Below are 26,440 nucleotides of genomic sequence, written 5' to 3'. Positions count from 1 at the left end.
ACAAATAAACAAATAACTCTACGATAAAATACCCACTGACTTGCTCTCCCTTTTCTGATTAGAGGAAAAATATATATCTAAAAATATCTGTTTTCTTTAAAGATTATGTAATAATACATCTTTGTCATAAAGTTTAAACATTTTTTTCTACATTTGCAGTAAAAAGATATAATAATGATAACTGACCACCTGACTTCTGGAAGGACCACCTAACTTTCAAATCTAGTGGTCCGGCGTACCACCTGCTAAAATAGTTAGTGTCGAGGCCTGAGTATGTATGTAGTACATACCACTCGTTCATGGATGGTAATGATGAATATTTGGAGGAAGACAATCTTCTCAGAACATCATTAAGTAATTTACATTTTCAGTTTTTATGTACATGGGTAAAACTGTTTAAATATTATAAAACAGGCACAAACTTTAGCTATGATACATGTTTCATTGTGTGGGGTAAAAGAAAAATAGTCACATGATGGGTGGGTGAAAAGTCTCAAGAAAACCCTCATGACTTTTTATGCCCTCACTTAAAAATTGGAAAGCATACAAGGATGGATTTGTTAGTCTATATTTACATACACCCTGTTGTCTTTTTCTGGACAATTTCTTAAGAAGTAGAGATCCATGGATTATGTAACTTGGACATTTGCCTAGACCAGTAGGTGACTTGCAATCATTTAATTTAAGATTTTTAATTAACTGGCCCGAATTCCAGTTTTGAATTTATTCTATTATATGTTTAACTAAATTTTCTTAAAATTTACACCAGCCCTAACTAATTAGGCATATTGTTTTTGCCCTGTCCGTCCGTCAGTCCGTCCGTCCGTCAGTCCGTCCGTCCGTCCATTCTTCGTTTCCGGACGATAACTAGAGTTCCTTTTGACCTACAGCTCTCAAACTTCATAGGATGAATGGTCTTATAGAGCTGATGATCCCTATTGTTTTTGGGGTCAGTAGGTCAAAGGTCAAGGTCACACTGACCGTTGGTCAATTTCTCGTTTCCGGATGATAACTAGAGTTCCTTTTGACCTACAGCCCTCAAACTTCATAGGATGATTGGTCTTATAGAGCTGATGATCCCTATTGTTTTTGGGGTCAGTAGGTCAAAGGTTAAGGTCACACTGACCGTTGGTCAATTTCTCGTTTCCGGATGATAACTAGAGTTCCTTTAGACCTACAGACCTCAAACTTCATAGGATGATTGGTCTTATTGAGCAGATGATCCCTATTGTTTTTGGGGTCAGTAGTTCAAAGGTCAAGGTCACACTGACCGTTGGTCAATTTCTCGTTTCCGGATGATAACTAGAGTTCCTTTTGACCTACAGCCCTCAAACTTCATAGGATGATTGGTCTTATAGAGCTGATGATCCCTATTGTTTTTGGGGTCAGTAGGTCAAAGGTCAAGGTCACACTGACCGTTGGTCAATTTCTCGTTTCCGGATGATAACTAGAGTTCCTTTAGACCTACAGACCTCAAACTTCATAGGATGATTGGTCTTATTGAGCAGATGATCCCTATTGTTTTTGGGGTCAGTAGTTCAAAGGTCAAGGTCACAGAAACCGTTGGTCAATTTCTCGTTTCCGGATGATAACTAGAGTTCCTTTTGACCTACAGCCCTCAAACTTCATAGGATGATTGGTCTTATAGAGCAGATGATCCCTATTGTTTTTGGGGTCAGTAGGTCAAAGGTCAAGGTCACAGTGACCGTTGGTCAATTTCTCATTTCCGGATGATAACTAGAGTTCCTTTTGACCTACAACCCTCAAAATGGGGGGAGACATATTCAAAATTGAATACCTGGTTAAAAACAAACAGTTTAGGAAGCATCTTCTCATACAACCTTAACAATAGAAACCATCCATAGACAGCCTTCATTGAAGTGACTACCGGGTATTTACATTATCTTATCTCCATTTCCATTCACAGTTATTCTCAGCAGTGGGGGAGACATGCGCTTTTTTACAAAAGCATCCTCTAGTTTTCACTAGCCATTGGCCACCGGACCAGTGCTAAATTCGATGACTGATTATGTCAAAGTTGCATTGGCCAAATAAATTGAAAAGTAATAAACATATATAAGTAAAGCTTGGGAGAGACATTTTCCTTTGCCAGTAGGTAACTTAAATGGTTTTGAGGCAATTAAATCAAAAGTCATGGTCATGGTGTTTCTTTGTGTAAAATCCTTATCCAATAATACGTCAGAAGGAATTTTGAGGAGTTTTTTTAAACTTGAAGGGGGCATTTTTGAGTTTGAGGTCATTGCACTTTGTGTATTGTCCAATCAATACTTGTGAAGTAACATGGTCATAAGTCAATTTTTTTAAAAACATTATTTACACTATCTGACTATATATGTCTACAAATTTAATGCAGTACAGACTCAGAGAGTCAAATTTCCATAACTTATTACAATAGGAGATACTTGAACAGTAGGAGCACCCTATGTCCTTGTCCACCAGTAAAGAGGAAAGTCACCATATGTCGTTTACAGTGTTGGTGCAACTTGAAACCCAACAAAAACAACAAAAAATTTAATTGTAGAATATTGTTGCATTTGAATATTTAGATATGCTATCAAAATTTAAGATTTTATTATCAGGACACAAGTTTTTAGGGGCAGGTGGCATTGATGGTCTAATAGAAGAAAACAATGCACTAGAACAACAGTTAGAACTCCTCTAGAAAGATCCTGTAAGTTATATTTTATGGCTAGTCAAAATATTTTAAGAACTGTCAGAAGGGGAATTTATAATTTCTATATTTTTTTTAGTTTGCACTATAACAACCATTTTTTAGGGAAGAAATAAGTCAGCGTGAAGTCATTCTTTAAGGTCCTCTGTTTCTATAATTTGACATTTTCTGCTGTGGACGGTTTATATTCTAAATATTCAAAGGATATGTACACTTATAAATATATATAATTTGGTAAGACCTCTTTAGGCATTTGGTTTGGAATCACTTACTCCAAAAATAAGAATAATATAGATGATTGAATAAATAAATAAAAAGAGAAACACATTTCAACAAAGATTTCTGTTGTTTATTTTAGGACCATTTAAAGGCAGCCAATCAGAGATTACAATTGTTACAACATGATGATGAAAGACTTGTCAGTTACCTCAATGAGTTAGAGACACATAAACGACAACAGGAACAACAACTGACCGAGGTCGAGGAACTTTGTGCTAATCTGGGTATGTAACACTTTAAAACATTTTCAGTTGTTTCATTTTAACATACAGTTACAACAGTACAGATTTTGTAAGTGTTAATCAAGGATTAGGAAAAACTATCTTTGGCATTTAAAATGATTAGAAATGTTTTGTTTATTTTGAATATAATATTTCATGTGTTGAAACTAGCTAGCTTTCATATGATTGGTATTTCTACCCAGGCTAGAGAAATAATGTTTTACATTTTCTTTACCAGTAACGCTGGATAGCAGATATCATATCTTAACATCAACTGTTAGATTTTAGACCCACTGGCAGCTGATAAAAAATTTAAGAAACCTCTTCTACTGTTGTGTGCCTTCTCAGATTTTAATTCATCAGATGTAATTTTCTGCAGAGCAATATTGGCTTTGCCTATGGAACCAGTTGCAGGTCGGGTTAAAGCAAGTCAGGTTAGGCTGCACATTATGTGTAGTCTGCCTTGAGGTTGAATTGTTGGTTTACCTAATTAACAACAGACAGTTTTATAATCAAACATTTGTTTGTAAAAGTTCAAGTGGCCATCAGCTTTTATTTTCTGTTGGAAAAAATTTCTGAATTGTTTCAAACTAAATATTTCATTACTTTTATCTTGGAAAAGTGCATCATAACTGTTAAGCCCAATAAGCCATCTTCAAAAACACGTGATGTTCGTTTCTAAAAAAAGAAGATTGGGAGACAAAACATCTGTTTTACTAATTTAAATAAAGAGAGCTGACTGGTAGAGTAGAGGTATAGAGGGTTTTCCTTATTGTTTATGTATTTTATTGTCTGTAACTTTATTTTCCACCTAAATCCTTTTTTGATTTGGCAATTATACGAAATGATTTATCTAAAAATAACATATTTTACCTTTAGAAAAGCTGAAGGCCCCTTTAAAATATGTAAGATTTTTAACTTGTAATTAAAGTTTTAATCATTATATATTTCTGCAGAAATTAACTTTAAGTGTCTTAGTAATACTCACAAATATTTCTTAAAACTAAAAATATAGCAATAGAACTGGAGTCAGAGAATGCGAAGGTATTGAAAATGCAGTTAATGTATGAGAACCAGGAGTTTACCCAGGAAGATGTGGAACGTATTAACATGAGAACACGAGAGCTAGAGCGACAGAAAGCCGACATTGAGAAAAATATACAAGCTGTAGATGAAGATATCTGGAAAGAGGAGATAGGACTCTCAAAAGAAGTTGAACAGGTGATTCTTTATTTTAGTTGCCATTTAAACTGTTTGTGTTTAGATTGTTTGTGCTTTAATTTGTGAAAAATTATTTCTTTGTGCTTTATTTCTTGAAAAATTATTTGTTTGTGCTTTAATTCTTGAAAAATTATTTGTTTGTGCTTTAATTCTTGAAAAATTATTTGTTTGTGCTTTATTTCTTGAAAAATTATTTGTTTGTGCTTTATTTCTTGAAAAATTATTTGTGCTTTAATTCTTGAAAAATTATTTGTTTGTGCTTTATTTCTTAAAAATTATTTGTTTGTGCTTTATTTCTTAAAAATTATTTGTGCTTTATTTCTTGAAAAATTATTTGGAAATAGAGTTTTCTGTGTCATTTAGTATTTCTGATGGCACACTATACTGTGGCAAATTTACTCTATATGGCATGGTTGTGATCAAGTAGAATGTATTTGTATATTTGGGAGGTTCTTAGCTTGGTCTGCAAGCAGGTCATAGCAGAGACTTACATGAGATTAGTACTTATAGCTACCTTGCTATGTACACCACAGTTAGTCAGATAAAGTTGTTCTAGAAATGATCAGCACACCTGTCTGTCTAATATGTCTAGATGAGCAATAGTGTTTGGCATATTAAAGTGAACAGTTGTTGTGTTGGGCATTGTCCTATCATCTCCTGTACAAGTGGATATTTCTGTGTGTCGAAAAGTTAGTAAATTAAAAATTAAAGACATTTCGCGTGAGGAAATATTAGCAAATTGTTAAAGGGTAGAATTTAATGACATGTTAGTTGAGGAAATTTTACCGATTTTCATCAATTGGCGAACTTCGCCAATATTTCCACATGCCTAACTTATCCACTTATACAGTATATACTTGAAAAAAACTTATATCAAACATTCACTTTGTCTCATATGTTTAGTAATAGAAAGAGTATCGAAACCCGAGGCTATCTGATTTGTATGAGGGGGTGTAGCTCCCTAGTGTTAATCAGATTGCGGAGTGTTTTATGTTCTTTCTATTTTGTATCATAGTCAAACATAAAAACGTGCCCTGTTGTCACAATATGAAACCCGGGGAAAAAGTAACCAATGAACGAGCATCTGAATATGATATTTCTGTGGCTTGCCCTTTGTTTTCCATCACAATAAGTAAACCCCAGCAAAAATGAGGCAATCAATGGGCATGCTCTGGAGTGCGGGTAACTAATACCTGCACTCCAGTTAACGCACTGTGCATGCAGTGATTTTTCTCACTATATTGGGAAGAGGCCTTAGCCTCTTGATTTTGGGAAAAAAAATCGCTAAAAATGCTGATTTTGGAAGTAAAAAAGCTGCTTTAAGTTCAGATTTTTGGGAAAACTGCATGATTTTAAAGAAAATTTCAATTGGGAAGAGGCCTTTTTTCGGAGTCTGTTATATAAGTAGAAAAATCACTGGCATGTATATGTATATGATTTAACTCTGACACATTTTCAACAGAAAGGTCCCCAAACTATGATACAATTACTAATAATATGCACCATTTTAGTAATTTGCATTCTGTATAATTATGATGCAATAATTAACTTAATAGAATAGATATAATATTTAATAAGCTTTTGTGTTACTTTCAGATCCAGTCAAAGTGTCAAGCATATAATAAATTGGCTCACAGTTTGAAGCTAATACCTATTACAGCTGAAAACTCATCTGGTATTGACTATGAACTGAAGAAAACTGCCTACACTGATGGCACTTTGTCCAACTTCCAAGATATTATAAAGGTTTGATCAATATATATATACATCTGTGCATTTTCAAATGAAAAAGTGAAGCTTTTGCCTTTAAAAATGCTTTTACCAGATGATGAAAATTGACATTGTGTTAAAAGTACAGAAAATAGGTTTTATTTAACTTTGGAAAATGTTTTCTGTTTATTTTTATAAAGTATTTCTAAACATTAAATGACATTTTGCAGTATCTGATATGTTATTTGATATATTCTTATGTCATTATTGTCATTATCACAGTAACCTTGATGTGATATACATTTGTGCCCATCATTTACTCTGCCACTTAGAAATCATGTGAGATTTAGTAGATGTTCACTTTCGTAGAAATTGTAAATCACTGGTCAGTCATCCAGGAAAGCCATTTAAGTGGACCTTTCTCAGATATGTAATCAAAATTGTGTTGAAATTCATGTAAAGCTGAATAAAACATCATAATACTGCTTGTGTTGCATAGACTTAAACAATGTGACAGCAGGAAAATTCAGATTACCAGCCTGTATTATTAAAGAGTATGATATTGCTGGTTTAACGATACTATGTTTCTGATATATAATATATAATTGGCAACACAAATAGTCATACCATTGTAGGGTCATTATAAATATAACTTGATCAAGGACTTTCAGTCAACCAGACAATTTTTATTTCTATGTAGGTATGTCAATGTTTTGTAAGGAATACATCAGGTTATGATTTATGTTTCTTTTATTGTTCAGCCTGCATTGATAACTTTGAAACAACAGTGTGCGGACACTGCAAATCGTCAGAACTCGGAAAAGATCAAAGTAAAGGAGCAGTTAGAACAGGTAAGGTTTACCAACTGAATTACAAGGTTTGAAGTAGTTTCAAAATTAGGACCATTGTTCTTATCAGAGGATATCAAGATCCCTTAGTAATAAAATACTCACATGTTAAATACTTAATAAAATAAAATTTGCGGAAGCTATTAGAATGAAAAGTTTGTTTTACCCAGGTACATGATTGTTCTGAAATAAAGCACAGAGAGGCATCTAAAATGTTGCTACTCCAGTGTAAGCTCAGCTTGGGGACAAGTTTCAATATATGTAATGGTGTGTTGTGACAAAGTGAAAAAAAACATGCACAAAAGAAACAGATAAGGGAATAAATCTGAATCAGACAGCTATTGTAACATTAGTTTGATTGCTGTGAGAAATAAGTAACTTGTCAGTGCCGCCTGCATAAAGTACATCAATGTAATTTGACTTGTTTTTTTTTACCATTTCTTGCTATATTTTAGCTTAACAGCATTTAAACTTTTTATTATAATAACGAAAATTTCTATATTCATAGCATGTCAAGTCCATTATATGAATTGAGGTGTGTTAGGTTAAGTAAAAGCATTTTAATGTAAATATAGGTAAATCCGTATTTGTTATTATCTCACTATATTGTTATATTGTATATAAAATGTATTACAGGCATCAGAGTATGTGAGTGATCTACAGAATGAGGTTGGTTTATTGGAGAGTAAATATAAGAGAGCAGAGGATGAGGTGGAGGCTAAAAAACAGGTGTTGTATTTGACAAGTAACATACATGTCTCATCATTATGCCATCAGTAAAACATAATCATTTCATCTTGGTGTAGTTACATTAACATTTGCTTTAGCGGATTAAATCAAGATTATTGTCAAAAGGCTAAAGACCACAAATTTTCCTAGGCCAGATTTGATTGGCCAGAAACAAGGGCAGAATTTACACAGACCAACTAAAATCCTGAGATTTGAGACAAAGCACGTTTTCATAACTTCATGATTTTTAGAAAGATGTTAAAAGTTAATGCAGATTGTATTCTAAGATAAAGTTGTCTTTATCAATATTATAACTGCGTATTCTGTTACTTCACAACATGTGTTTGTCAGGTCATCACATTTAAGATATATAATCAGCTGTTATTCATTTGTATGTACAGATGTATTTGAAGGAGATACAGAGAATGCAGGAGTGTGTAGAAGAGCTACAGAATGAGATGGTACATTTAGAAAGTGTCATGTTCCTATCCCAACAAGATGCTTCAACCGAGAAGAAAAAACTAGACTCTTGGTTTGTTCTAACAACTTTTATATTTGCATTATTTAATCGAAAATTAATTAATGATTAATCAATGTCTTAAATTTTTACATGATTTGTTTAAAGGTGATTATATAAAAGTATCTGATGTAATCGGGCTTGTGTTCACTAAATTTATTTTCATTGCTTAATAACATAAAATTGATATAACATTAAATTGCTTAGGGAAAACATAAAAGATGGCGTATTTGAAAATAAGGCTCCCACATTTTACAATTTAAATGTAAACGTTTACACAATTGTTAAGAACCGAAACGATACCGTTTAAATGGTGGTACTTCTATGTACGGTACTATACTACACCATGTATTCGAGTCGCCAGATGATGACTTACTTTCTATTTTTCATACATGTACAAATAAATAAATAAATAATGTCCAGGGCTTATCAAGATTGTTTAGGCACACATTTTCTGCATTGTATTCCCATTTCTCTCTTTTGAAAGATCAAAGGAAAATTAACTTTACAAAAAATTTATTATGTCACAAGCGTTTATTGCACGGCAATGCTGTGTGAAAGGTTGTAAACACCCATTTTTTCGTTTTTATCCCCTGCCGAAAAGGCGGCGGGGGATATAGAAATAGTCTCCGACCTTCTGTCCGTCCGACATTTTTGTCCGGAGCATATCTCTAAAAGTATTTGAGTTATCAACTTGAAACTTCATAGGTGGATAGACCTCATTGAGGAGGAGTGCAGTGCATAAGAATGATAACTCTACCCTGCATAATTTTTGAGTTATTGCCCTTTGTTATTTTTCAAAATTGATTTTTGTCCAGAGCATTACTCCAAAAGCCTATGAGATATCAACATGAAACTTCATAGGTGCATAGATCTCACTCAGGAGGTGTGCAGAGCACAAGAATGATAACTCTATCTTACATTATTTTTGAGTTATTGCCCTTTGTTATTTTTCATACTTAATTTTTTTTACCTGAGTGGAGCATAACTCAAAAAGTGTTTGAGATATCAACATGAAATGTCATAGGTGGATAGATCTTATTGAGGAGGAATGTTGTGCGCAAGAATGATAACTCTTCCCTATACAATTTTTGAGTTATTGCCCTTTGTTCTTTTTCATGCTATTTTGTCCAAAGCGTATCTCAAAAAGTATTTGAGGTATCAACTTGAAACTTCATAGGTGGATGGATCTCATTGAGGAGGAGTGCAGTGCACAAGAATGATAACATTACCCTGCATTATTTTTGAGTTATTGCCCTTTGTTATTTTTCAAAATTAATTTTTGTCCAGAACATAACTCAAAAAGCCTTTGAGATATCAAAATGAAACTTCATAGGTGCATAGATCTCACTCAGGAGGTGTGCATTGCACAAGAATGATAACTCTACCTTTCATAATTTTTGAGTTATTGCCCTTTGTTCTTTTTCATACTATTTTGTCCGGAGCTTATCTCAAAAAGTATTTGAGGTATCAACTTGAAACTTCATAGGTGGATGGATCTCATTGAGGAAGAGTGCAGTGCACAAGAACGATAACTCTACCCTGCATGATTGTTTAGTTATTGCCTTTTTTTTATTTTTCAAAATTAATTTTTGTCCAGAGCATAACTCAAAAGGCCTTTGAGATATCATTATGAAACTTCATAGGTGCATAGATCTAACTCAGGAGGTGTGCAGTGCACAAGAATGATAACTCTACCTTTTATAATTTTTGAGTTATTGCCCTTTGTTATTTTTCATACTTAATTTTTCAATTCAATTTTTTTCTCAAAAAGTATTTGAGGTATCAACTTGAAACTTCATAGGTGGATAGATTTTACTTAGGAGGGATGCAGCACACAAGAATGATAACCTACCCTGCATTATTTTTCAGTTATTGCCCTTTGTTATTTTCAGCCATCAGTATTCACATAGGTTTCAAATCTGTAATCACTATAGCCATCAGTTTTCATTACCAAAAGACCTCTTAAAATGGAATTATTCTGCTCTACTACATATACATTCTTCCAATGAGCAAACACATTCGGCGAGGGATGGCCATGTTGACATGGCTCTTGTTGACTTTGGAATAAACCAATTAGAATTGATAAAATCTATCATTACAGTCAATGATCAAGATATTTTGTAAGCAATATGGTCTTTCGATTAAATGGTAAAAAATATCGTTAACGTTTATAAATGAAAATCGAAACAAATCCATTTAAATGTGTAACCGTGGGGGCCTTATTTGCAAAGAAACAATCCTATTCGGGGATAAAATTGACAAGTACCAAAACAAATACAAAAATAATCAGATTAAAATAAGTATATCATTTTAGGATCAAATCAATATTTGGATCAACTGTGAAATGCCAATATCTTGTAAGATAGCAATAAATTTATTTAAAATTTCATAAACATGTTATGCAAGTCCAGTTTCATCAAGTAAATATTGAATATTTAGGAAATAGATATCAATTCTGAGTGCATTGTTGTAGAATAATGCACGGTTTGAGTTCAAATGCGTAGTAATTTAATCACGAAGGCCGATAGCCCTGAGTGATTTATTACGAAAAACGTGCATTATTATACAATAGTGCACGAAGAATTAATATCTACTTCCATTCTAACACGTCAAGAAAAATATAATTATCATTATAAAGTTGGACTTTATGTTTGGTGGTTAAATTTGTTTACGCCTCAGGGTTTGCAATAGAAACGTTCTTTAAAGGCTGTTCCAGTGGGTTGAAAAACTGTCATTTAATCTACCCTGTGTAGAAACATTTTGAGAATAATGAATTTTGAAAACGTTTATATATTTTGTTTGTTTATTTTATTTCACTCTATAATTTTTCAAGCGAAATACAAATTATTAAAAGTGAAATAATTGTAAAACTTAACTCGTTTGCGACATTAGAATAGCGTTCTCGATTTGATTGTTTTGCACATGCTGTTTGGCGCTACATTGAATTAAAGATATTGGTGTTCAGATTCATTTTCTTAGTTAGACCATTTTCTTTCATTCTAGATAGTTTTCACAACAAAATTAGACAAAAAATGTTTATTATTTATCAGATTTTTCAAACTAAATGGCGCCCTCAATGTAAAAATACACAGGGAGATGATAAGACCAGCGAGTGCATTGTTGTAGAATAATGCACGCTTCGGGCCTTCTTTGTCTATATAGGAAAATTTCCGATTGTGTTAGAATTAATCTTTTAGGATAAACAATGAAAAATATTAGGGTTTTTAAATTTGAACCTAATTTTGATCATAATCCTTAAATCTTTGTGAACACTCACTGGACCTGGGCTTGGATGCGCAGCTTTTGTTATATTTAGACATACAATTGTATACTGTTTCATTTCACAATTGCTTGAATTCTATTTATTTCTAAAAATATCCTAATGTAATTTTGAATAGAAAGCTTTGATATATTTTTTTTAATGGAGTAGTCTCCCTTTAGTCATTTATTTAAAAGAGCTTATTATTCCTTTTTTCAGTTTTAGTTGAAAACAAACTCATTATATGAGCCGTGTCACGACAAAACCAACATAGTGCGTTTGCGACCAGCATGGATCCAGACCAGCCTGCGCATCCGCGCAGTCTGATCAGGATCCATGCCCGTGCGCTATCTCTCTATTTGTAATAAGGTTTGTAAGCGAACAGCATGGGTCCTGATCAGACTGCGTGGATGTGCAGGCTGGTCTGCATCCATGCTGGTCGCAATCGCACTATGTTGGTTTTGTCGTGACGCGGCTCATATATTTGTAAAAGATATTGAATAAACTTTAATCATCCTGTAACAAAAGACTAGTTTGTATCATAAACTACAACTATGTTTCTTCTTTATGTGAAAATTTTCTTCTTAAATATCTATTGATAAATTTATCTTCATTTCATGAAATGAATAAGCATGTTTTGAACGTGCTGATTTGTTCCTGTAGGTTTTAATTCAAACTAACTCTTTCTTGGTTTTATGGGAATTTTTAGCTTTAATTGTGGAGAAAGACGTCAGGGATCCAAGCAAATGTATCAGAAGCTTGCAACATCTTAATAGAACCACATCCTATAAGCTAGCTGTATTCACTTGATCAAATCAATAGTCCCTTAGCAAAAACATGTATGTCTGCAGCAACAAGTGATTCTAAATTAGCTTTCTTAATCAAAAGGTCAATGAGGAGCCCAGTTAAATCTTAATTATATTTTATAAAATATTTTCATAAAATGTCTATGTGAATTTTTGGCCAGGTTGCACAGGTGCAAACCCGGTTTATAGTGTGATGAATGGCGGGCGGCTGGGAAAATATTTTTCGTAACAGTTTTCTCAGCAACTACTTATCACAGCCTCTTGATATTTGGCACACAGCATTAATTAGTAGTCCCATACCGTGGGATTCGATTTAAGATCTGTCGCTCATCCACTTCCTATTTACTGACTAAATTTTCAACATTAATCGTCAATGGTAGGAAATTTTCGTAACAGTTTTTTCAGCAACTACATATCACAGCCTCTGGATATTTGGCATACAGCATTAACATGTGGTTCCATATGGTTGGATACGATTTCAAGTCTGTCCCCGATCCATTTCCTGTTTACTGACTTAGTTAAATTTTCAAAATTAATGGTCAATGGTAAGAAATGAGTCTGTTGCTTATCCACTTCCTGTTTACTGACTTAGTTAAATTTTTGACATTAATGGTCAATGGTGGGAAATTTTCATAACGTTTTTTCAGCAACTACTTATCACAGCCTCTTGATATTTGTCATACAGCATTAACTAGTGGTCCCATATTGTGGAATTCAATTTCAGGTCTGTCACTTATCCATTTCCTGTTTACAAACTTAGTTAGATTTTCGACATTAAGGTAAACATTTTTCATAACATCACAACCTCATGATATATGGTATAGAAATGCATCCTGGCCTTTTCTGTCATTGACCCATTTTTTACTGTTTTATAGGAACAGCCAATGCTTTTAAAATCAGGAAAATAAAAAGCATCAAATCCAGAAGAAAATTGGGAAATTTTAACAAAACCTTTCAACATTCACTTTTTATTCATTTGATTAGACAATAAACATACTACTTGCACTCACCATACAAATTCAAATGTGCTTACATAGTTTCTCAAATGAAATTGGGAATTTTTTAACAGTTTTGTGCATTGGGAAAGGACCTATCTTCAGCCTCTATTTTATGCAAAACAGAATTATTGTTTATGAACAGAAAATTTTTATTGGTTCCATAATCTAAAGGTTGGTTTTCAACAGATTTACAACATAGAATGTCTCAGTAATTAAAAACCTATGACTATTGTAGGTTAACAAAATAAAATGTTTTGGAACAAAATTTTTTGCTATTTCAAGTAGGATTTTAACTACACTAGAACTTCGATAAGTCAAACTTTAATAAATCGATTTTCTCATTTTATTGAAGTAAAATAAAAGTCCAGATTTTTTTCCCCTTTATAATCTTTCATGTAGGTGACTCGAAATGTTCTTTGTCGAATTTTTCAATGTGTTTTTGACCGTAGACCGTATAGATTAAATCCAGTATAATTTACCATAAATAAGTATAGGTTTGAGTGCATATTGGGTGTTCTTCGTAAATAAGAAAGGTAAAAAGGAGCGGAGCTTGCGAAGCGACTGTAGCTTTCTTATTTATGAAGAACATCCAATATGCACTCTAACCGGCTTTGTGCTCCGCCCATTTTTTTCCGCCCAACACACTGCGTGACGTCACACGATAGCCTAAATGTGTATAACCATATTTGGAAGAGTTAGCGGTACACATTTCAGGGTCACGTGTTTTGCATAGCTTATTCCCGCATTCTGTCTTGGTAAATCAGACAATATCCTGGTGCATATCCATATCAGTACCCTATTTGCGAAATATTCTCCAATGGTACCCTCTTTGAACATACACAGGTCATTCTCTGCTAAAAACAAACCAGCGATGGAGTATGCAGTAAAAACAATGCAGTAAAAATTCATTGTAATAAGGAAAGGAGGTATGACAGGTAGAAAAGATGTATACCACGGAACACTTATGTGCTGATTTGTCATGTGCCCGATTTTCATGTACTGCAACTTCACAATAAGCTACAAAAAGTTGACATGTCTTGCCTCGCCCGTCACCTCGACATATTTTTCGGGCTGAAATGAATCTGTAGCTTGATTATATATGCATCATACATATTTATTATGTTCATATACATATCATCTTCGGACATATAGCAGTAAATTGTCAAAAATAAATTTAAAATTAATAAAAACACCCTACTTTCGGTTTTGCAGTGGCACGGGCTGTAATATTTACATAAAAATTAAGAAATATTACATACATACTTTGTTGGAATAAGTGAACTTTTTATTTGGAAATTATAAAATGATACTGGTTCCGTAAGTAATAAAACATTTTTACTGTTATTTTGCCTGTTTTCATTTCAATGAATCTCTTTTTTTAATTCTATGCCGTAGTGACGATATATATGTGCGTGTACGGAAAAAACATTATGCATAAATATTGATTAGTAGGAGTAAACTTCAAGATCTCTGCACATGCGTATATTTCACTTTAGCGCTCTTCGAAACTTAGCTCCGCCCACTTGCGTTTTATAATATAAAACGTCCAGTTTATATAAAATCTGTTCTATTAACATTTGAAACCTGAAGATTTGAAAAATCCTCGTCGGTGATTGGCTTAAAAAATTGGCGAGCACTAAGTTAAGGTCCTTTGATTATTTTGACACCTTCAATCTTGAGACATATTTTACACCTTTTCTGGCCGTGAAGATGATTTCCGATTAACTTGTGTGACGAGTTATTTACACAGCTGTGTGTTCTAACAGCCTTTGTATGCATACATGTTTGGAAAAAAAATGCTTTAATTGTTGTCTTTCAAATTGTTGTAATTATTTTTGTTTGAAAACTTTTGTGACTCGGTGTCATGTGGATCCACGGGATATATTTAGTATAAGCTAGTTTAGTTATCGCCCTTTCCCTTTGTTACGCCTTTTGTAACTAGCTTGTAAAACTTGACGGCTTGAAATTTTGTCATTAAATTGAAGCTGATTTATGAGACAAAGTCCCGATGTGTCTTAAGTTTTTACACAAGTCCATTCCACTTCGTCTTACCGAAGATCCACTGTGTTAAGCAATGATTTCCAGAACATAAAGAAAATATGCAAACTTATATCTTTCATTTAGGTAATTTGGAATTCTTCAAACATTATTTTTGTAAACTACAAATATTAATGTATGTTCAAATGAATATATTGGCTGGTGAGATGAATACCTGAAAGTTTAATGAAATAGTTATTTTATTGACTTGGAATGTGCACTGATCAATTTATATTTGTTATCAAATAGGTCATTACAAGAAAGGGAAAAGGCAAGGAGAAAGTTAGAACAGCATAAAAATTTCTTGCAGGAAGCTCTTCAAACCTTTATGGAACATATGGAAAACATGCAGGTAGATAATATTATTATACACAAGAAAGGTGTTAAAAAGTATGTGCAGATAGGATCACATATTTTATTTATCTTTAAGTTCATACAGGAAACACAAAGACATTGTTAACACGAAACTTTTAATTCAGAAACTGTTTCATTGTAAGTTTCATTATTGCATTATTATGTTTATTCTATAAGTCAACTAAAAACAATGAAAGAAAATTGAGTTCTATTTTTGCATAGAACGTTGTATACATACATGTATATAGAACTTTGCTTGAAGTTTTATGGACACTATCAGTGTCCTATGTGATTTTTAAGAATTTCATGGTAGCAGCAAACAAAATGCATTATTATATGGATACGGACCATGTCATCTTGATAGAGACGTTCATTATCTTTAAAGTTATAAATGTGCAACTCTTAAAATGAAAAAATACAGCATATGTGTATCTTATCAATGTTATCAGTTGTATTAAGCATGCCTTCATTTTGTTTTAAATGATGCAACCATAATCGAAGTATATCAGAATTTCATTTACATTGTCTATGACAAAATCGTAAGTAAGGTATGTTGAATATTTTTAGGCCAAGTTAGCAGAAGCCCATGAGGATTCTGAAGCATTAAAAGAAAAGGTTAGACAGGAGGCCAAAGTGAAGGGCATTGAGTGACTGAAAATATAGTTTTGTGACTTACTAAATGAACTGAAACAAAGATTTGTTGTTAAGCTGACAACAAGTTGTATAGAATTGGAAGAATATTTAATCCACAATGTTTTGTACACAAAGTATTTCTTTATTGAATGCTGTGAATAAAGCCATGTTGTGTTATGCAGCAAGTGTGTACAGAAGCTATCTATATTTATTAAAATGGTTATGATCATTTTTTTCCTGAAATAATAGTTACAAAACAAGATTTAAAATACGTGTGGAAATAGACATTGAAAAGAACATCAACATCTGAGTTTATGGAAGACAGTTTGAGGTCTCTAAGATTATTTTTGCTTACATAAACTGTTAGTACAGTCAAACTTGTATTAAGCGACCGCGCAAGGGAAACACCCAAAATGGTCGCTTAATGAAACAGTCTCTTAAGACAAAGCATGATAAAAAGTCAAAATTTATATATGACATCTTTATTTTGCTGTGGGAATGTTTTTCCACTTCATGTTTAATATTTAGAACGCTCCGATAATCTCAATGGATGCTTATGTAAAAAAATAACTTTCTGATATTTATTGACAAATCAGTTTTGATCCATTACGTACATGTTTGACATTTTTCCACAATTTTTAAACTTTTCCGATGTATTTCCTTGCCTTCAACACGAAAACCCTGATAAGTAAAGATTTTCTTTTGTTCGTTTTCAAGTTACAACAAAAGTCTAATAATTCTGGGACACCTTTTGTATGTTGTGTTACTAATTGTCTGAAACATTATTGTAAAATGTCTTAATATATTTATATATACTGACAGATAATGTGTTTGCATTGAACATACAGAAGAAGAGTAAATGAAAGTACATGTATGTTGAACTAAAGTCATTGTATTTTAAGGCATATGTCTAAAATTATATTATAGTTTACATGTTAATGTTTTGTGATTATTATCTTTCTCTTTAAAATGATATAAATACATGTATCTGATAGCAAACATTTAAAATTGTTCACTTTTTTTTTTTAGTGGAATAAAGCAAACTTATTAGTAATGGTAAAGAATAACAATACCGTGTAATCACTGACTGAAGATGATTTAATGCAAACTCACAAACATACATCCATAATTATTGCATATATAAACATCATTAGTATTTGTTTACAAAAAAGAAAAATATGGCACATTTAATATATGAATCACATGACTTGAAACGGTCCTTTAAAAAGAGATAGATTCAAGATTAAGTAATATTGATAGCCTACAGTAAGTGATATTCAACTTCTCACTAACCGGATTGAAAAATGTGTAAATGTTACTAAAAAAAGCGGTGTTGGAAAATCTTATCTCACATGGGCTTATCTCACACTCCACGTGCAGCACTTCTTTACGTATTCCTACACATACATGATATTTACTAAAATTTTGACAAAACTGAAACATCATAGGTCCAAATGTATCAAATATATGAGCTAATCTATTAAATTGTCCACACAATCGACATAAATTGATATTAACTTTCACGCCTCAATGAGTCCTACTCTACCTAGGTCTGACTTTCCTTATCAATCTGTTATTAAAAATAGCACACTTTAAAACATCTAAAAAAAATGTCGTAAAATCGGATATGACACGTTGCCTGAAAAACATTCATATTTTCTGTAATGATAATGATGTTCTTGATGATGAATCTCATTTTAATGTATTTTAATTGAATATTTGGCCAAAATTGAATAAGTAGAAAAATCTATGCAAACGGTAAAACGCTTTTTTTCAACCATTGAAGTATGGACTGAAAACACTAATATGAAATAATAACTCATGTCACATTCTCACATTATGATATATGGAAATAATGGATGATTATTTTACTGGTACACAGTTCTTTACTGTATCACACACATACAGCAAGGTGTTCTTGGGCAGGAATCTTTGTGGCTCTGAAAAATATAGAGTGGTCTTATGAAAAAAAAAATCACCTTAGTGAAATATTATAATAATAATAAGGAATATTGTTTATGTGTGCGTGCATGCCTGATTTCACAGTACATGTATATGAATGATACCTCAATCAGAACTGTATTTAAAATTATACGCTGGATATTCTACATAAATTTTCCTTAATCTCTTTGCTGTTGCAAATAGGTTTTGATATGAAACTACATTATCAGATTATTAATAACCTCAAGTTCCCCGTAGGTTCCTTTCTTCTTACACTTCATACATAAAGCAGGCATTTTGAACAGATCCAGCTCAGCTCCTCTATTTCTTTTGCAGATGACCTGAAAATGATACATAAATAAACTGGTTAGAAGAGCAACATTATTGCAGTATGTTGATAGTTACGGAACAAAACAACACATTACTGAAACAGCTGTTTTTTGTTTGTGTGTTGTTTTTTTTTTTTCAAAATGTAAAAAGATCTACAAACTATGAATAACTCCTGTTTAGTTTTTACTAAATAATAATAAATATGTAATTGAGCCGTGCCATGACAAAACCAACATGGATCCAGACCAGCTTGCGCATCCGCGCAGTCTGATAGGATCCGATCCATGCTGTTCGCTTACAAACCCTATAACAAGTAGAGAAACTGATAGCGAACAGCATGGATCCTGATCAGACTGCGCAGGCTGGTCTGGATCCATGATGGTCGCAAACCCATTATGTTGGTTTTGTCATGGCACAGCTCATATGTTTGTGCATTTACAAGGTTGTTGTGCTTGAAATAGTTAAAATCAGGGTTCCCACGGTCAGGGAAAAGTCAGGGAAAAATGATTTTTTTTCAAGGTCAGGGAATTTTGAAATTGGTCAGGGAAATTTGAAAAATAAGCAAAAGTTAGGGAAAAGTCAGGGAATTTTGTAGAAAATAATGTTTTTGTGAAACAGCAAGAAGGAAAATCATTAAAAGCTAAGGCAGTTTCTTCCATTATTTTGGGTATCTTATTGTTATTTTTGATTCTAAGCGTCTGTTTTATTTTTATATTTTTTGACTCTTAAAATGATTATGCTTCTGCCGGAAGATTCTGGATATTTTTGTCATTATTAGTAACTATCTTATTAAGGCAGAAGCTAAAAGGAGTTTAAGCATCCCTTGTCTCCTGAGCTATTTATGGTTTGTTCTTGTGAAAGAGGCTGATAATCTGCTCAGGAGGCTGAAAAAATATGAAAATGGACTTGCTTGTGAAGTAAAATGCCAAGTGCAATGCCTTCAGGGTCAAGGTCAAAGAAAAGTTATAAAAGAATCCAGTAAAGATATTGAGAAACTTGAGAAAACACTTAGTGGACTTCGATTAAGTACCAATAATTTTAGTGCCATGTTGTGTTTTTGCACATATGCATTAAACCATAACTTTGAAATACTAACTGCCATAGCTAGTTTTATTAGTAGTATTATTAGCTTTTACTGCATTTTGCTTTTAATGTAGCCACTTCATTACCTGTCTTATTGTTTCTTGTCCAACACTAGTTTTCCATTGATAACTATCATATATTTTATAAAAATACAGGCCTGTTTTAGTCAATCCTCTTTGCATTTGTAAGAGAATGAAACATCTTTCAGCATAACATGTACTATCAAATACTTTACATTTTGGATAAATTTACTCATACTTGTTGAAAGTAAACAAGAAAAGTTGCTTATGACAATTGCTCGCTAATATTCATGTATTTTTTATCTTGAATAATTTAAAATAAAGAATTTGAGAAAATAGGTTGGCTGTTTGGGGAGGAGGAGGTGGTAATACATGTATAAAAAATGCATTTAATGCTCTAAGATTGTGCAAACTTGACGCTGTTATTGGTCAGGGAAAAATGGCTTTGGTCAGGGAAAAGTAAGGGAATTTTGATTTCTCTTCTTTGTGGGAACCCTGAAAATAAATTAAATTTTGATCAGATATGAAAGAAAATATTGCAGTTTGGACAGTTTGGTTGATGCTACAGGTTAAGATTGAACAGTTGGTGCTCATAATGTAATGTAATTTCATCTTGCAGAACAAACAATTTTTTTTATTTATTTCATGCTTTTTTTTAATTGATTGTAATTAATTTCTTTTGATGTAACATAGGGTCATGTTATGTGCTTCCTGACATAAACATGTTAAAAATAGCTATTACCTGCTTGCTACAATCTTCTGATTCTTCAATTCCTTCTTCTATACACCGCTTGCAAAATGATTTATTGTTTCTATAATACAAAATGTTGAAACTACAATATAAGCAAAATTTTACAAATGTTGATGTAGACTAATATTAAACTATTAAAATGTCTAGGAAAGCAGTATCATGAGGTTTATATTTTTGTTAAAAGCTTATAACAAAAATTAAAACGTGTTGTGCATAGGAGTTAGGTCTCTAGTTCAAACACTGAGGTCAGACTTGTACATCAAACATCATAGTCTTTGTTTGTGCATAGCTTTTTGTGTCGCCTCTACGGAGTAGCGGCGACATATAGGGATCACTTCTCCGTCGTCTGTCTGTCTGTCCGTCTGTCACAAAACTTGTCCGGACTACTCCTCATAAACTACTGGTGCAATTTCATCCAAACTTTACAGGAATGATCAGTACCAAGTCTAGTTGTGCATATTGTCAGCATTTTCCGGTTCAATGATTTTTGTCATATGGCCCTTAAATAATTTTTATTTTTAAAGTTTGTCCGGACTACTTCTCTTATACCACTAATGTAATTTCAATGAAACTTTACAGGATTGATCTGTAGCTCAAGTCCTTGTGCATATTGCACGGGTTTTCCGGTTGAATGATTTTTTGCCGAGTTATGGCCCTTTGATAAAAAGGTGTTTTTTTCTGTGTGTTGCCAGATACACAAAAGCTTGTCCGGACTACTCCTAATAAACTACTGGTGCAATTTCATCCAAACTTTACAGGAATGATCAGTACCAAGTCTAGTTGTGCATATTGTCAGCATTTTTCGGTTCAATGATTTTTGTCAGAGTTATGGCCCTTTAATAATTTTTATTTTTAAAGTTTGTCCGGGTTTCCGACTACTTCTCTTATACCACTAATGTAATTTCAATGAAACTTTACAGGATTGATCTGTAGCTCAAGTCCTTGCGCATATTGCACGGGTTTTCCGGTTAAATGATTTTTTGCCGAGTTATATCCCTTTGATAAAAAGGTGTTTTTTTCTGTGTGTTGCCAGATAAACAAAAGCTTGTCCGGACTACTCCTCATAAACTACTGGTGCAATTTTATCCAAACTTTACAGGAATGATCAGTACCAAGTCTAGTTGTGCACTGTCCGTCTGTCTGTCCATCTGTCACAAAACTTGTCCCAACATGAAATTGCCATCATGAGGCGACACATGTGATCACTGATCGCTCTTGATTATAAATGAACAGACTTTGTAATGAATATACATAAATATGCTGGTTATTAGGATGACATATAGTCAAAATTATTCAGTTCAGCAGCCCAAAGGTCAGTTTATACTTGATTGTCTATAAGTAATAACTTGGCTTAAATATTTACTTTAAATCAATTTGTGATGAGTGAGATAAGTCTAGTAGCTTAGAAATCAAGGTTGTGCTCGGACATACAAGGTCTAGTTTCATAAAAGTACATAGGTTGTCATCTCCAGTTATCTATTCTGTCATTGATGGAATAAATTTTATTAGATAGTATACTTATGTGTTACATTTGGAAAAATTGTTAGATGCAAACGCCAGGTTGATATCTAGAATGGTGCGGAATATACTTTGATGTTAAATATTACATTGATGGTTGTGTTTGGTCATTTCTTTGTCATTTATTAATGGATGCTTTTTGAAATAATTGATCACTGAGGATATGAAAATATTATGTAAATTTTTCCATATTTTTGTAACAACGATTTTTTAGTAAGCATATATTTGTTGTAAGTCAAAGGTCATTGTTCCTCTATTGGGCCCTGCGAGGATGGGTTTTGGGGCATTTGTCTGTTTCCAACAACAGGTGATGTTTACGTTTTCATGTAGTGTTATATTAATTATTTTGCCATTGTTACAGAAAATAAAAGGAAAAAACTTATAAAAAAGTGCATCTATTTAGTTATGAATGTAGCTTACCCTTTCTTAAGGAAACATTCTCCACAAAAAAGGTGGCCATGTTTCAACTCCACAGCAAGGTTAAGGTAGTCACTGCAATGGCTACAATTCAGCTGCATTCCTTTACTTGCACTCAGAACTTTAATGTTACTCATTCTGAATCTAGTGTGTTTATCTGAAAAAATATAGTATGTTTATTTTGAAGCCAACAATTTCAATGGGTGGGGAAGCATATTCTGTGAAACTAAACGTTCTATTAAAAGATCAGTAAGGAAATGCATTTACAAAATAGACATTTTTTATGAAATACAAAGTTCTGATTTTACCACAATACGTTTTTTTATATATATTCAACAGATTTATTGTATTTTGACAGGCTAATTATACCGTGTGGTTCAATTTTCTGTTTCAAAACTGAATTGGATTATTACGTCCTCCTTCTATAAGGAACGCGCGCATGTATTGATTTGTAAATTTGTAGTACTGAATAGATTTGGCATTAATTCAAGTTTTTAGTGTTTGAAGGTATCGACCTCGAAATTCAAAAGATTTATGTTTTTGCATTGAATCATTAACTTATTCTTTAGCACTGACTATAAAATATAAAAACCGAATGACTTGTCTTATATATTGTAATGTATACTTTTGTAGACAGGTGTTTTTATTAAGTCGTACCAATTCTGTAAAAATTCATTTGGTGACGATCGAGCTTTAATGATAAATTACAAACGAGCAGCCCTCCATGCATTATTTCATTGACAATACAAGAGCCAACAAACTTCAGTAAGCTAGTTTGGTAGCAGAAATCAAAGTCTGTGCAATAATGGAAAATTATTTCAACCCAGCCATCTTAGAGAACCTGTGGTAGTGCTCATCTCCAGATATGAAGTCTAGCAAATAGATTTTTAGCTAGAATTTTCTAACTGATAGTGAGGCTACCTTTCTCACACAGGTGTTGGCAGTACAATATCTCATTTACCTCTAAAGATATTTGCAGGTGACTTCACATATGGGTTTCCTTATTGGAGGTCATTGTCCAAGGTCCATAACCCTAGTGTGGACTTTGCCTAAACTATGTTGCTTTTTTAACAAGCAAAACTCCTAGTTAAGGTTAACATTATGTACGCAACACTACTGAAATTATTCACTTAAAACTACATGTCTTTGGGATCATAATTGGAGGTAACTGCCTAAGGCCTATAAAACTGACCTGGATTTTAACTGAATTATGTCAAGTTATGAACTCTGAAAATTTTTAAAAGCTAATGAAGATGTTGAAGCATCATGCTTGTCTTTGGGATAATAAATTTGGGCCATTTCCCAAGACTCTTAAATATGCCATCTTTTTTTTATTTTTTTTTTTTTTATTGGTATTACCACTTTACTAACTTGTATATTACCCAGGATATTGTTGAATTAGCAGTGAGAATTATTCTGTCTCTCCTTCTTTAGGTAGTATTTTAGTGGTTCATAAGGATACTTTGTATTCCATAAACAAGTTCTAGCAGCTAATGTTTCAAGTGTGCAAAGCAGTCATGGTCTTAGAATTTTGAAATGCAGCATAAACATAAATTTTGGTTATTATTTGTTTATATTATATTTTAAATAAGTGCTGGTCATATACACTACCTTGAAAAGAAGCATAATATTATGGTATCAATGATCTGTTTTATTCTAGACACTTTTTTCAATCTGATTTGATAAACAACTGTCTGAACTTTGTTTTTGCTATTCCTTATAGTAGATATTCTGTGTTATCTACTTACTTTGCTTTTATGCTCCTTCATATATAGATAAACCAAGAGCATCTTGCTTTTTTGTTGTCTGCTGACATCTTTGAACACTTTCATCATTTCATAGAATGAATCCCTGCTACTTGGACACATCAAACTTCTGAAGAAGAACTTGATTAATTTTGAGGTCATTTTCAATAGTCAGGCTTTTTCACTATGACTTATTATTAAGTACAAGACTGAAGCATTTGTGTTTTACTACCACATCTTGTTATATGTATAAAGTGTTATAAAGTGTTTCAGACATGTGAAACATAGTTCTTTAAAGAATATTGTTTTATGTACCAGTTCTAAAGTTTTTACTGCAAGACAGTTTCATAAACTGAATTTGAGTAAGTTATTTGACATCAACATAATACTTAATGTAGAAAGTGTACCATATGCACATAATTTTTTTGCTTTGATGTGCCTTCTAACCAGAACTTTTTTAATCACTCTTGTTCCATTATGATATCTTTTACAAGAATATTGCTGAAGGCAGTGAATTCTTATTGCACTTTCTCTATATAAGATAATAAGAGTATTCCAATACTTTTTCAGTTATTTCCCAGTTGTAAAGGGAGATAATTAAAATAATAAGTTATATAGAGTAATGTCCTACTGTCCTTTCTCTCACATGTTTCTATAACAGTGAAGTTTCAGTGAGATTTTACTGACAGTCTAGATAATATACTCAAGATAAGCATTAGTTAACATTTTAAAGTATCATAAAGGGAGATAATTAAAAAAATAAGCAATGTAGAAATTTGGTCCTTCAACTCTTCACTTCCTTTCACTGATCATTCTCATTGTTTGAAGTTTCAAGACTTAAAAGTTATTCTCAGGAATATCATTAAATATTATAAGGAAGATTATTTAAAAACTTAGTATGTAGAGTTATGGTTCTTAAACACTGCACTTCTCACATTTTTTATAAATGGGTAAAGTTTCAATGATAGTTAAGACAAGCATTTTTTAACATTTCTAAGTATTGTTTGTAAAATGTATGATTCTTAATTTAAACAAGTGAAAATTATGGTTCTGTGATGCTGCACTTCTATCACTATATGAAGTGTTGACCAAATTCCTACAATACTTTAGACAATTAAAAAATAATCTCTGTAGAATTATGATTTGTTAACACTGCACTCTTAATAAATGTGTGAAGTTTCAATGAAATATCATTGACAATTTAGAAGTTATACTCTGAACAGGCATAATTCAATTAAAAAGCTAGGTAGAGTAATGGTTCTGTGACACTGCACTTCCTTTCACTGGTCACTATCAAATTCCATCAATAATTTTCAAGTTATCCTCCATATAAAAGTGTGATAGACATCAAAATAATTTTGTTAGAAATTTCCTCTCTTTTTTTTATCCATGATCATAGAGGTTCTCACAAAAATCCTTATTAAATGACCTTCCCATTTCTCACATTTTTTATTGTACTTATTTATGTTTTTAATTTATTTAGTCTTATACTGAATAATATTTTTTTCATAAACATTATCTTTTTATTTTACAATATTTATCCATTGTTTTTTCTTTCCCAACTGAAACTAAATGGACTTGTTCAAAATCGATTTTAGTTGACAATTTATACATGTAATAAGCATTGATCCTAAAATTCAATATCTTTGGAATCTTTCCAAAACTATTATTTAAAAAACTTTATTTAAAATCAATATACCAGTATATTATAATTTTTACGACTTAAGAAGTAAAAAAAAAAACTTATAATCAGTAAAATCCAATATTGGGAAATAGGACTTATACCTTAGGTATTATATAGATTAACTCTCTACAGTAATTTATACCACAAAAAAGACTTTGAAAACATAAATCTTGATAAACCTTTTCTTTAAAAATACTACTTCAAAATGTTATTTGATCCAACATGCCATGATAGTAAGCCAGCTATTTCTGCATGATGGCCCTGAAATCGCTCACCTGAATATAAAAACTTTCCATGACAAGGAACAAGAAATATTGTAAACTATAGACAAAAGCAGATATAAAATCTAAACCTTAAACTGATATCATAAAGTTCATATTTGTATCTGAAATAGTGCAAGTGTAAAAACATTACTGGTTGCTATTGCTAAGGGAAAACAACAGTTCCTAAAGATGTGTACACAGAAACAGATGTTGGTCGAAATTATAACGGAAAACATTGGGCTTCTTTTATCAAAGACACCTTGTCAAGTCTTGGCTTTTCATATATTTGGGACAATCAGTTTGATATAGATATACCATACAATACTATTAAACAAAGATTAATTGACACCTTTCTACAAAGTTGGTATGCATCTATCAATA

General features: G+C 32.4%; 2 protein-coding genes across 4 annotated transcripts; one reads left to right on the top strand and one right to left on the bottom strand.

The window, feature by feature from the left end:
- Positions 1-273: 273 nt before the first annotated feature.
- On the top strand, positions 274-17,975 carry LOC132734072 (kinetochore protein NDC80 homolog). The gene is made up of 9 exons (XM_060720784.1): positions 274-306; positions 3,051-3,195; positions 4,208-4,413; positions 6,010-6,159; positions 6,885-6,974; positions 7,608-7,700; positions 8,102-8,232; positions 15,570-15,672; positions 16,242-17,975. The coding sequence occupies exons 1-9, from the start codon at positions 274-276 to the stop codon at positions 16,323-16,325; spliced, it is 1,035 nt and encodes a 344-aa protein (XP_060576767.1). The 3' UTR covers positions 16,326-17,975.
- A 149-nt stretch (positions 17,976-18,124) lies between these two features.
- Positions 18,125-25,689, bottom strand: LOC132734068 (TNF receptor-associated factor 2-like). Of its 3 annotated transcripts, none has more exons than XM_060720778.1 (5): positions 24,116-25,689; positions 22,371-22,524; positions 20,424-20,493; positions 18,491-18,589; positions 18,125-18,247 (listed from the first exon to the last, which is right to left on the bottom strand). In XM_060720778.1, the coding sequence occupies exons 2-5, from the start codon at positions 22,502-22,504 to the stop codon at positions 18,194-18,196; spliced, it is 357 nt and encodes a 118-aa protein (XP_060576761.1). In that variant the 5' UTR covers positions 22,505-22,524; positions 24,116-25,689; the 3' UTR covers positions 18,125-18,193. The 3 variants fall into 3 exon arrangements, with proteins under 3 accessions (XP_060576761.1, XP_060576762.1, XP_060576763.1); XM_060720779.1 differs by having other exon boundaries at positions 22,371-22,505; XM_060720780.1 differs by lacking the exon at positions 24,116-25,689 and adding an exon at positions 22,737-22,783.
- Between the last annotated feature and the right edge of the window lie 751 nt (positions 25,690-26,440).

The sequence above is a fragment of the Ruditapes philippinarum genome, unplaced genomic scaffold, assembly GCF_026571515.1.
Source record: "Ruditapes philippinarum isolate M1 unplaced genomic scaffold, ASM2657151v2 ctg5060_1_1_1_1, whole genome shotgun sequence".
Lineage (NCBI taxonomy): Eukaryota > Metazoa > Mollusca > Bivalvia > Venerida > Veneridae > Ruditapes > Ruditapes philippinarum.
The sequence above is the reverse complement of the archived record's forward strand: the minus strand, read 5'-3'. Positions and strand labels throughout refer to the sequence as shown.